This window comes from Macrobrachium nipponense, chromosome 28, assembly GCF_015104395.2.
Source record: "Macrobrachium nipponense isolate FS-2020 chromosome 28, ASM1510439v2, whole genome shotgun sequence".
NCBI lineage: Eukaryota > Metazoa > Arthropoda > Malacostraca > Decapoda > Palaemonidae > Macrobrachium > Macrobrachium nipponense.
Window position 1 is genome coordinate 29215982 of NC_087217.1, and position 11986 is coordinate 29227967.

The 11986-nt window shown below is 43.8% G+C and overlaps 1 protein-coding gene across 1 annotated transcript in view; it reads right to left on the bottom strand.

Moving 5' to 3' along the window:
- The window catches only part of LOC135201142 (WD repeat-containing protein 55 homolog), a 43911-nt gene extending 39227 nt beyond the window's left edge, over positions 1 to 4684 (bottom strand). The window contains 2 exon segments of the mRNA XM_064230021.1: positions 4225 to 4269; positions 4493 to 4684. Of these exon segments, the coding sequence (XP_064086091.1) occupies positions 4225 to 4269; positions 4493 to 4663 (216 nt within the window). The 5' untranslated portion in view covers positions 4664 to 4684.
- Positions 4685 to 11986: the final 7302 nt, after the last annotated feature.

Consider the following 11986-nt stretch of genomic DNA (forward strand, 5'->3'; position numbering starts at 1 on the left):
GGTCCTAGAACCGTGCCTGGTCCATACGGCGTCATAGCGGGGTCGCGAGCGGCGCACCTCTCGCATCACTCATAGTTACCTCGATCCTCCCGGTGTAGCCCGAGGAGGTTGAAGGTACAGGAGAGGCAGACCTGACGCTCCCCCTAGCTCGCTGGCAGGAACAGCGTGCTTGGAGGGCTGCTGCTGATCGTCAACCGCGGTGGCGATCGAGCAGCAGGCTTAGCCTTGCCGCTCGCCTGGGGCGAGAGGCTCGGCTGAGAACGTCGACGCTGATCTCTAGCGTAGGCGAGCTGTTGCTGGTTACCGTCTCTCCGCCCGGTCCCGATGGGAGGGCGTCAGGTTACCTGCTAGGCTCGCTGTCGCGGTGAGACCGGTGAGCGTCCTCCTCGGCGCGTCGAGCCGCTGGTACCAGCCGTGGCTGGTACCGCCACGGCCGCGGGACCCCTTCCTCGCCTCAACCCGTGGCTGGTCAGCGACCGTCACGTCAACCCAGCAGCAAGCTGGTCGCTGCGAGAGCGTCCACTGGCCTGGCGAGAGTCGTCTGCACGACTCTCGCCAGTCTTCTGCTCCGCGCTTCGGTCTTGACGGCGAGCGAGCTCGGGTGTCAAGACTTTGGCCTGGACGGTCATCCCGCGGGAGAGACCTGTCCACTCGGTACTTCTCGCTACCGAGAAGCAGAGGGCGGATCCTGGTTTAGCGGCAGAACCGCTAGAACCAGGCGAGGAAGTGGCCCAGCCGCAGCTGGTTACTCCTCTGGTCCCCGTCTTCTTCTCCTTGGTAGAAGAAGAGACGGGCCCTGTTCCCGAGGGAGCAGGAGGACCAGCAGAAGAGCTCCCCGAAATCGCCGGAGCGAGACGGGCCCTTAGAAGGTCCCGAAGGAGCCTTCTTAGGGGGGGAAACCCGGGTTACCAGCTGGTCGCTGCAATAGCGGCCGCTGGCCTGGCGAGAGTCACCTGAGCGGCTCTCACCAGCCTTCTGCTCCGTGCCGCGTCTTGGCGCCGAGCGAACTCTGGCGCCGAAACTTGGCTGCACGGTCTCCCGAGGTAGAACGTACACGTCGGGATCTCTCGCGAACGAGAGACCGAGCCGGAACCTGGCGTAGCGGCATCGCCGCTAGCACCAGGCGAGGAAGTACCAGAGCTAACCGATACTCCTCTGGTCCCCGTCTACCTCTTCCTTACGGAAGGGGAGACGGGCCCCGCTCCCGAAGGAGCAGGAGGGAACCAGCAGAAGGACCCCCCGTCCCACCCCGGCCCTTAGAAGTTCCCGAAGGAGACTTCCTTAGGGGGGAAGGCAGCCTTTTCTTCTTCTTCGGCTTATGGGCCTTAGAAGTCGAAGGGGAAGAGGCAGCAGCAGATGATGAAGACGAGGATGACAGCTTCCTCTTCTTCCTCTTCTCCTCAGCTCACGCAGGACAGTCGTCAGGTCCTCCATCCAGGCCGGAGCCGGGGCTATTGCCGAAGCAATACGGCCCGACTGCACCTGTCCGGAAGGACCTGGGACTGGGGAAGACACACCGTGGGCAGGACCAGCATGGACAGGCTCAGGAACCAGGAGCGACAGGAACAGCAACCAGCTCAGGAGCGGCAGGAACAGCAACCAGCTCAGGAGCGGCAGGAACAGCGGCAGCGGTAGACCCAGAAGGGACAGCCAAGCCAACAGCGGGAATCACATCAGCGGCAGGTACGGCAGGCCCAGCGATCGCCTCGTAGAATCATCGGCAGCCAGCGGGAACCTGGGTACTGGCGGCCGGTCCAGGGGCGAGCTGCTGGAACAGCGGAAGTCTGGGGCAGGCAACACGAAGAAAACAGGCGGCGCAGGCAGCAACACCCCCTCGGTACGGCGGCGGCCCTAGTAGCGGCAGACGGCGTCACCGACACAGCATGGGGCGAGTGTAGACCAGGAGGGGGGGGAGCAGCATAAGCGGCCGTGGTAGTAGTGGAGACCGACCCCAGACCTCGCTAGACGCTGCAGCAGCCCGTGGATGCTAGGCACGCCCTGCCGCCGCGGTGGTCCATACCTGTCCAAGGTCGCTCTCTCCCACGGATGTAGCACCCTGCGGTAGCATAGATAGATTAGTAAGAGGGGTTCCCTCACGCACGGGGGAAGACATGCCCCACCCCGAACGCAAGGAAGACCCCAAATACAAAATACAACGAAGAAGCTGAGCGGGGGGTGGGGGGCAGGAAGGAAGACGAAGAATCGGATACCAAGGGAGTCGCGGGAGAGCTTTCCGACGACTTCCTGGTAGACCTTCGCTTCCCCTACCCCCGCACAGCAGTGAAAAGTAATATGAAAATGAAACAGAATACTGCCCTTGCGATTCACTTCATAGAACTTAAAGGGAAAAAGATCAATTCCCGGGTAAGAACGGAAACTTGATTCCAAATAAAAATATGATGCTATCATAAAATATATATGAAAATGAAACAGAATACTGCACTTGCGATTTCACTTTCACAGAAAATAATCGTAAGGATCAATTCCCGGGTAAGAGCGAAAATTGATCCAAATTAAATTAGAAATTTTAAATGCAAATAAATAATGAAAATGAAAAGAATACTGTATTGCGAATCCACTTTCATTGCATTTTATCATACAAAATAAAAGGCTCGTGCCGAGCGCAATCACGCTCTCGGTAACAAAACGCACAGGGCAAAAATATAATGAAAAAAAGTACTTACATTTTTCAATTACACACTTTCGCCCAAAATACATGACTCGGCGCGAGCGCGCCCGCCCTCGGCACCGAGACATAATTCAAGGGTTCAATTTATGAAAAGAGAGGAAATCGCCGCATCTACGGCGATAGCTCCATGTTGGTTCATAATTAAGTAATGAAAATGAAAACAGTGTACTTACAGTTTCATTTCAAGTCAAACAAACCATTAGTAGAAACACACAGTTATAAACAAAGCATACGACGATGAAGCGGGCATGAGAGCGATGACGAACACGTCCTTCACACCCGCGGCCGAAAGCAAAAGTGATTTGTTTACCTCCCAGTCGCGCGGCGCGCGGACAAGCAGTTAACTACCGTTCTCCCCTTGTTCGAAGCTTACGACCGTTCCAGCTGCCGCTAGCTACTTCCTATTGTTAAAGGACCGATGGTTTGTATTACGTATCGGAACAAATGAAACAAATCAAAGTAACTTGAAGAAACCCCAATCGCACAGCAAGTGTAAACATTGCGTAGCTATTTGTAGTACAGTAATTGAGAAGGATGCGTTCACTCTGACAGTTTTGTATTTACCGGGGTATTGTTCAAAAACATTTTATGGTATGAAATCTTTATCACTTTAAATAAAATAAAAAAAAATTGTATTAATAAAATATATTTAAAATCCTTCAAAATTACTTGAGTCATCGTCACTTGAATTAAACAATTCATCAGACAAATTATCATTCACGGTTTCATCATAAGGATCCCAGTTTGAAATCTGGTGAATCAACTGCAAGTTCGTCCTCAAATGAGCCTGTTTATGCCATAGAAGAACCAATGGTCAAGGAATATTCAACATAATAATAAAATACAGGTACGTCGTTTTAACAACCCAATCAAAAACATTAAAACTTGAGTGACAGTTTGTACATACATATATACGTAGGCTGTTATGCAGCGTTAGTTAGCGCTTTGTTTGTTTACATTACACTCGAGTAACGTAGCTTTCGTTTCGTCATTTCTAATCATATTTGCCAGTATTCATCTTTTATATATTACACAGATTTGTTAACATACCGAGTATATTACCTGTATTTCTTATGGTAAGTAGAGCAACATATGTACCGTAATAACATTCAGGTTATTTTATATGATACGTTTTACCCTGCTGCTTATTTTGAGCGTACGGTTGGCCTCACATTTTATAGGTCGACTAATATGCCCGATATTAGTTAAAATCATAAAAATTTACTCAGAATTGGGGGGTCGACTTATCTTCCGGTCGACTTATACGCCAAAATATACGGTATGTGAAATCTAAAGGTCAGTATCCATACAGTGCGTCAATGACTTATGGCAACACCGACTTAAGGTGATTTGATCTTATGTTGCATCAAGTTACAGTGCCATAAGTGTCATTGACAGTAATAGTGGCAAGAATAGCCATCAAGTTAATGGTGCTTACAGATAAAAGAATGAAATTATGTACTACTTTTACTATTTCAGTTTCTCAAAATTCTAAAATGTTAACCTACACACTTAAAAATATGCTTTGTACTCACATCTGAATCATCATTCACACTAATGTCAGCCTCACTGAGGGCATCCTGAAAATACAAAAAATTAAAACATGACAATGCTCTGATTCTAAAGGGAACTCTTAACAAACAGTGAGAGTAAAGAAAAAATAATCATCACTTATAACTACAGGCTAATTGTATTTTATGAATTAACTGTGAAAGAACACAAATGAAAAAATTTGCAAAAATTAAAGAAATTTTTTTTAGCATAGTACAGAGCAACCAAGCGTGGCCTAAAGAATCAACGTACTTCAATATCAGGTCCGTTATCTCCGATGGAAGAATTGCCGTCTTCCGCGCCATTTTCTTCCTCGCCAGATTCAATGTCTTGAATAGCGACAATGGGAAACAGAACGCCTCCCGGTGGAATTTCTTCGTCAGAATCATCTGATTCTGGGGGGTCTTCCTGAAATGAGATCATGAGTGTCAAAAGAGTGAATCAACAATAATCCTGAGCTAGCACTGGGATGTTTGAAAACTGTCTGAGTGCTACACTAATAATGGTAATCTCATCAACAGACATAAACCTGGGATGAATGAAGGAATGAGCAAATTTAAATGAAAGCAGCCATCTATTTATAAACATACCCTGAAGCTACATTTCTAAACTGTGCAGTAAATCTTCACTGATATCTACCAATAAGCTGTTAGCACTGGGTCATATGCATAAAACAGCTCCAAGGAGCCTAGTCTAATGCAATACAATGTAACTTCTTCCATTACCAAGATAAAACAGCAAAAATCTCAGTACTGACCCCTGACATAACAAATACCCTGAGGCACAACCTAAAATGACCTCTAATTAAAACCCATGACTTTAACCATGACAAACCGTCAGCTGTTCCTTCGCCACAAAACAACCACATGGTGGGTAGGTGATCTTGAGTTACCCTGGAGAGCTTTTCACAGCACCAAACAGGCATTCAAATGGCATTCCAAAGTTATGAAAACAAATAGTGACAGAAATTGCAGAAAATTTTTAGGTTAATGGATAAATAGATAAATTTTGGAGTGTATACCTATGGTAAATTTCATGGAGCACATGCCAAAGTAGGTATATCTATAGTATGTCAAACCAGACTTACTTTTACCTAACCTAACCTTGGACGCCAAGTCCTAACCTTGCTGGGGGAGGCTTCACAGGCCCCCTAGACCTCCTCCACAATGATTCCTCCCCCAACCCCTTACAAATGCACTCTACTTCATCTTCAGTTGTTTTACCACCATTCCTACAATGCCACATTTCATATCTAGCCTATCCTAACAGCTTAGCCCAAGGCATATGAGTGAGTTATATTGCCCTAAAGTTAAGTTAAGTTACATTCAATTATAATCCTGAGCCTCTCATCTATGGGCTAAAACAAAAAATGCCGTTTTTAGTTACATTGGGATCCGCAAATGAGTGGGGTAAATAAACCTTGTAGGCTACAGGCTATTCAATTTCATCTTTTATGTATCTCGTCTAAGTTGACTTCAATGATAAATTAAAAAAAACCATGTTAGGCTACACTATTCTATGCAAATCAAGTACTGCATGGGCTAAATAAAGCTTAAATTGTCGTATTCATGTTAAGACTAATTCCAATCCTACGTCTCGTCTAATCCTTCAAACATATGCAAAATTGGCCGTGTTAGCTTACAATAGCCTGCGAAAAGCTATGTTTGCATCTCTTCTATTGCCCAAGACAACAAATTCAAATACTAGGCTATGCTAGCCTACTACACCATCGGTTACTCTAGCCTTTCTCAATGTTACCTACCCTAGCCTGCCATATTGCAAACTACCCTAATGTACATAACCTATTGTGGGCTACCATATTCTACCTTACTCAACTGCAGGCTTATTCCACTCGATAGGAATTTTAATTTTTTGGTGAAACAAGAATACAATTACATCTTTAAACATAACATTCAAAAGATTGAAGTTTCGTCAACATAATGTGATATATATGAAAGCGCCATACAAACTAAAATAAGCATGTGAGCTCTTTGTAAAATATGTTTCCAAGGCAGTTTTGAAATCCAATAAGGCGGCAACTGCGTGCGGTGTCATTCGTAAGCACAGCAAAGCGTATACTTATATGTAACGTTTATTGATCTTACTCAAGATTGCAGTTGTAATCAGCACAATAAAACAACATTTTGTTGCCTTTATTAGTGAAAGTATGAAACCTCTTATTCCCGGGGTCATGGTTTGAAGTGAAATTCATTTTTACCTTATAATCAGTGGTTTTATCCTCACTACCATCACAACTGAAACTCCGCAGTGCTTATTTGATTGAAATTATACATGTTTTAGTCTTAATTCACTCCAAATTGCACTTGAACTACGTTACGGGCAGCACATGAGTACACGGTTTGTGAGGTGCAAAGCTTTATTTCCTTAATTGCTTACTTTACTCATTATTTAGTTTAACTTTACTTTGTTACTTCAAAATGTCTATTTAATTCATGTCTATTATCCCTTTTTTGCAATCAAATTAACCTGAAAAATTACAGATATTTCTGAAGTAAATACGAGCAGACGACGGCAAAATGACAGTACAATTGAAGAGCGCCAAGAACACCGTAGGTACCGTTCACAAGCAAAACTGTTGATATTTGTGTCAAGAATCTAGTTACTTTTTCAACAACAAATAATTTTCAAATTAATAATCATGAATATGTAAAAATATTCATGGAATTCATGACCTTATACTGCTGTTTAACCTATTTATTTAAATAATTATCTAGTGCATGCTTCTTCTCTTCTACCAAAATTGTAGTTTCCTTAAAAAAGTAGTGACTGGAAGTCGTCGTTTACGATGTTATGATGAAAGTGCCCCAGTGTCTATAGGTACAAGTGGTGTGCGGATTTAGCACAGGAAATGGGAAGTTTGTTGACACAAGCAACTGCGCAAACATCGAGATGGTGTCAATCTTCAAAATATTGGTAGTTTTAAAGAAAAATTTTGAAAGCGTCGTGGAGGTAGGGTAAACAATCATGGACAATCCACTATCATCACGCTGGCCGGGTCTTATTCACTTGATATTTAATTGGTGAAACAAGAATACAATTACAACTCTAAGCATACCATTCAAAAGATTGAAGTTTCGTCAACATAATGTGATATATGAAAGCCCCATACGAACTAAAATAAGCATGTGACACTCTTCGTAAAATAAGTTTTCAAGGCAGTTTTGAAATCCAATATGGCGACAATCTGTTGGCTGGCCAGTCTAGTCACGGATGGCCACCATCTTTCCCAGCATTCCCAGCACTCATTTGAAAATGTTAGCGTATTATATGTAACGTTTATTATTTGATCTTACTCAAGATTGCAGTTGTAATCTGCACAATAAAACAACATTTTGTAGCTTATATTAGTGAAAGTATGAAACTTGTTATTCCCGGGGTCATGGTTTGAAATGAATGCATTTTTACCTTGTAATCGGTGGTTTTATCCTTACTGCCATCACAACTGAAACTCCACAGTGCTTATTTGATTGTTATTATACACATTTTGGTCTTAATTCACTCCACATTGCACTTGAACCATGTTGCTGTTCCTGGTTCCTCCAAGCGCTCACTCCACAAACACAGTTACGAGCAGCAAACAGACGACACTGTTTATGATGTGCAAAAGTTTTAATCCCTTAATTGTTTACTTTACTCATTATTTAGTTCAACTCTACTTTGTTATTCCCAAAATGTTTATTTTAATTCATGTCTATTATCCCTTCTTTGCAACCAAATTACCCCGAAAAATTACAGATATTTCTAAAGTAGATACAATCCCATGTTTCTAACCTGTCGGTACATCTGGCTGTCGAAAACCATCGTGTAGCGAGACAATTAGTGGATTGTTTTTTTTTTCCTAGCACTTTTCACTGATTTAAGTCTATATTAGTATTTTGATTTTTTTAATAACTGTATGCCAGAAATAAATGTAACCTTTAATGTTTGCATGCTAAGAATGGCAAAATCATCGTTGCTGCATTAGTGGAGCTTCACACATACGTCGATGCATTATCATAAACTGTTTCCATGAATTCTAGTTGTCATAGTAATCCAATAATGATAAAATTTCTTTAATATTTATGTATATATACTTTCAATACATAGGCTAATTTCACCAATTTCCACGTTTTGTGTAAGTCTTATACCCAGTTTGGAGGGTGAACACATACCAATTGGCAACAGAGAGAGAGAGAGAAAGGAAGGTGAAGGAAGGAAGGACAGGGGTGGCGGTGGGGGGAGAGGGTAGGTGGAGTTTTTTACGCGTGTTCGTATCCATTTCTGGATAATGGGAGTTTTGTCTCTTGGTATATGGGACAAGTGTCGTTATTCTTTACGATTAGTGATTCACGATACCTTTATAAATTACGGCACTGGGTGTAATACACATAGCAAAATCTTGTTCTGATACAAGTGTTCGTTACAGAAATATTGCCAAAAAAACGTGCTTGCACTGTCTCTGAAAACCCATAGTAGGTATGCTGCTTAGTTGTCAATCAAGTTTTTTTGTTATCAAGTATATTTTTACAAGCTAGCTATTGTATAAAATTGTATTCTTCTCAATCAAAACATATGCCCCTCAATGGTAACTTTCCTCTTTTAACGACTTTCTGGTCATTGCAAATTCGGCCCCATTAATTTCTTATGGTGCGAAAACAGACAGAGGCCCAGGGACCAAAAGTGATTGCATCACACTATGGTGGTAATCCGGCAGTAAAACATCTTCATATATCCAAAAAGTAAATAATAAAATGACATTGTTATGATACAATAAAGTTTCATACATACTTACCTGGCAGATATATACATAGCTATAGACTCCGTCGTTCCCGACAGAATTTCAAATTTCGCGGCACTCGCTACAGGTAGGTCAGGTGATCTACCGCCCTGCTCTGGGTGGCAGGGCTAGGAACTATTCCCGTTTTCTAATCATAATCTCTCTTCCACCTGTCTCCTGCGGGAGGCTGGGTGGGTCTTCAATTGTATATATCTGCCAGGTAAGTATGTATGAAACTTTATTGTATCATAACAATGTCATTTTCATACATTCAACTTACCTGTCAGATATATACATAGCTGATTGACACCCTTTGGTGGAGGGCAAGAGACAGCTAACTAACTGACTAGACAGGTAAACAACATATGTTTTGTAGGTATAAATAAACCTTAGTTCCTACCTTCTTAGATGGAAGACTTCGTGGCTACTGCCTAGGAGTCTGCTTCATCTCAAGAACCTTAGCGAGATAGTGATCTGTGGCCAAGAATTCTTGTGGATCTGTCGATGGGGTCTCTTCCACTTACTCGACAGAATCCTAAATGGCGTTTGTCAATGGGAGCACATCCGCTTATATGACAACACGCACTAATTTAAGGAGCACACAACCAATCCCGATCACCCGATCCTAACCCGTGTTAGTTCTAAGATTGCCTCGAGTTATCCCCAAACTCTTTGCAAACAACCACAAACTCGAAAATCATACATACAAAAATAACAAATTTTTGTTGTACCCCTCTAATGTCAGATGTCACTCGATTTTCAAATAAAGAGAATGAAGGCCGCCTGAGCGACAACTGACACTCCATCAATCGAAAACCGAGAACACATCCGACAAGAGGGTTACGTACATAATTTTAAGGATTGGTGCTTTCTCCTTTACCCAGAACCGTCTGTGCTGACACAAACGGACCTAACGAAAAGCATTTATCATACGTAACTCGTACGTCTTTTAAATAATGGGATGCAAACACAGAGTTGCATCTCCAATAAGTTGTGGTCCAAGATGTTCTTTAGTGACATATTTCTTTGGAACGCCACAGAGTTGCGATTGCTCTAACTTCGTGGGCTCCCACTCTTAGGAGATTAAACGAATCATCTGTACACTTCTTATGAGCTTCTGTGATAACACTTCTCACAAAGAAGGCTAATGCGTTCTTGGACATTGGTCTTTTGGGGTCTTTCACTGAGCACCAAAGACTTTTCTGCGAACCTCCCAACTGCTTCTTCCTGTCCAGATAAAATTTTAGAGCTCTAACTGGGCACAGGGATCTTTCTGCCTCTCTGCCCACCAAGCTAGACAGTCCTTTAACTTCGAAACTCCTGGGCCAGGGATTCGAAGGGTTTTCATTTTTGGCCAGAAAAAGGGACTGAAATGAACACATTGCGGAGTCTCCTTTGAAGCCAACTCTTGATTCAAGGGCGTGCAACTCACTGATTCTTTTTGCCGTTGCAAGAGACATCAGAAACAAACACTTTCTAGTGATATTGCGGAACGAAGCAGTGTGAAGAGGTTCGAATTCATCTGATGACAGAAATTTTAGAACTACATCTAAGTTCCAGCTTGGAACCTTAGGTTCGCGTGATTTAGATGTTTCGAATGAACGAATGAGTGTAAATCCTTGTCATTCGTTAGATCTAATCCTCTGTTTCTAAAGACTGCTGAGAGCATACTCCTGTACCCCTTAATAGTTGGTACCGAGAGATGCGATTCTTGCCTAAGAAATAGAAGGAAATCTGCAATTTCGGTCACAGAGGTACTGGAAGAGGACAGCTTCTTCGACCTACACCAGTTTCTGAAAACTTCCCACTTCGATTGGTACACTCGCCTCGTAGATGGTCTGCGGGCTCTAGCAATTGCATTTGCTGCCTGGCGAGAAAACCCCCTCGCTCTGACGAGTCTTTCGATAGTCGAAAGGCAGTCAGAGCAAGAGCGGGTAGATTTTGATGGTACCTCTCGAAGTGGGGTTGTTTGAGCAGATCTATTCTGTTTGGAAGAGATCTGGGGAAGTCCACTGTCCATTCCATCACCTCTGTGAACCAGATTTGAGCTGGCCAATACGGAGCGATCAGAGTCATCTTGGTTCCTTCGGATGCCACGAATTTTCTGACTACTTCCCCCAGTATCTTGAACGGGGGAAAAGCGTAAACGTCTATTCCTGACCAGTCCAGGAGAAAGGCGTCTGTTGCATAAGCCCGGGGATCCTCCACCAGGGCACAAAATGTCTCTATCCTCTTGGAGAGGAATGTGGCGAAAAGATCTATTTGAGGCTTCCCCCAAAGGCGCCACAGGCTCTGACAGACTTCTGAGTGGAGTGTCCATTCTGTGGGAAGGACCTGGAATCTCCTGCTCAGTCTGTCCGCTCCACATTCCTCTCCCCTGAACAAACCTTGTTAGAAGAATTACCTTCCTTTGGTTCGCCCAAATCAGTAGATCCCGTGCCAGCTCGTACAGAGCAAAAGAGTGCGTCCCTCCTTGCTTCTTGACATAAGCCAGAGCTGTCGTATTGTCCAGAATTTATCTGCACGACTTTGCCTCTGACTAAGTGTTCGAAGCTCTTTAGCGCCAAAGGTGAATTTGCTAAGAGCTCTTTGCAATTTTATGTCCATGCACCTGTTCTGCGACCAGGTGCCTGACACTTCTCTGGGTCCCAATGTTGCACCCCAGCCCGCTCCGAGGCGTCTGAAAACAATGTCAGGCTTGGGTTTCCGTACTTGCAGGGACACTCCTTTGTTTTCCTTTAGTGGAAGCACCACCACTTCAAATGTTGTTTTATTTCTTCCGATATTGGAAACGTATCCGATAGCTGACCTGTCTTCCAACTCCAACTTCTTCTTAGGAAGAACTGAAGCGGTCGAAGATGTAATCTCCCTAGGCGAAAGAACTGCTCGAGCGAGGAAAGGGTTCCCAGAAGGCTCAGCATTCCCTCGCCGAAGTGCGCTCTTTCCCTAGAAAGTTCGATACTTTGGCA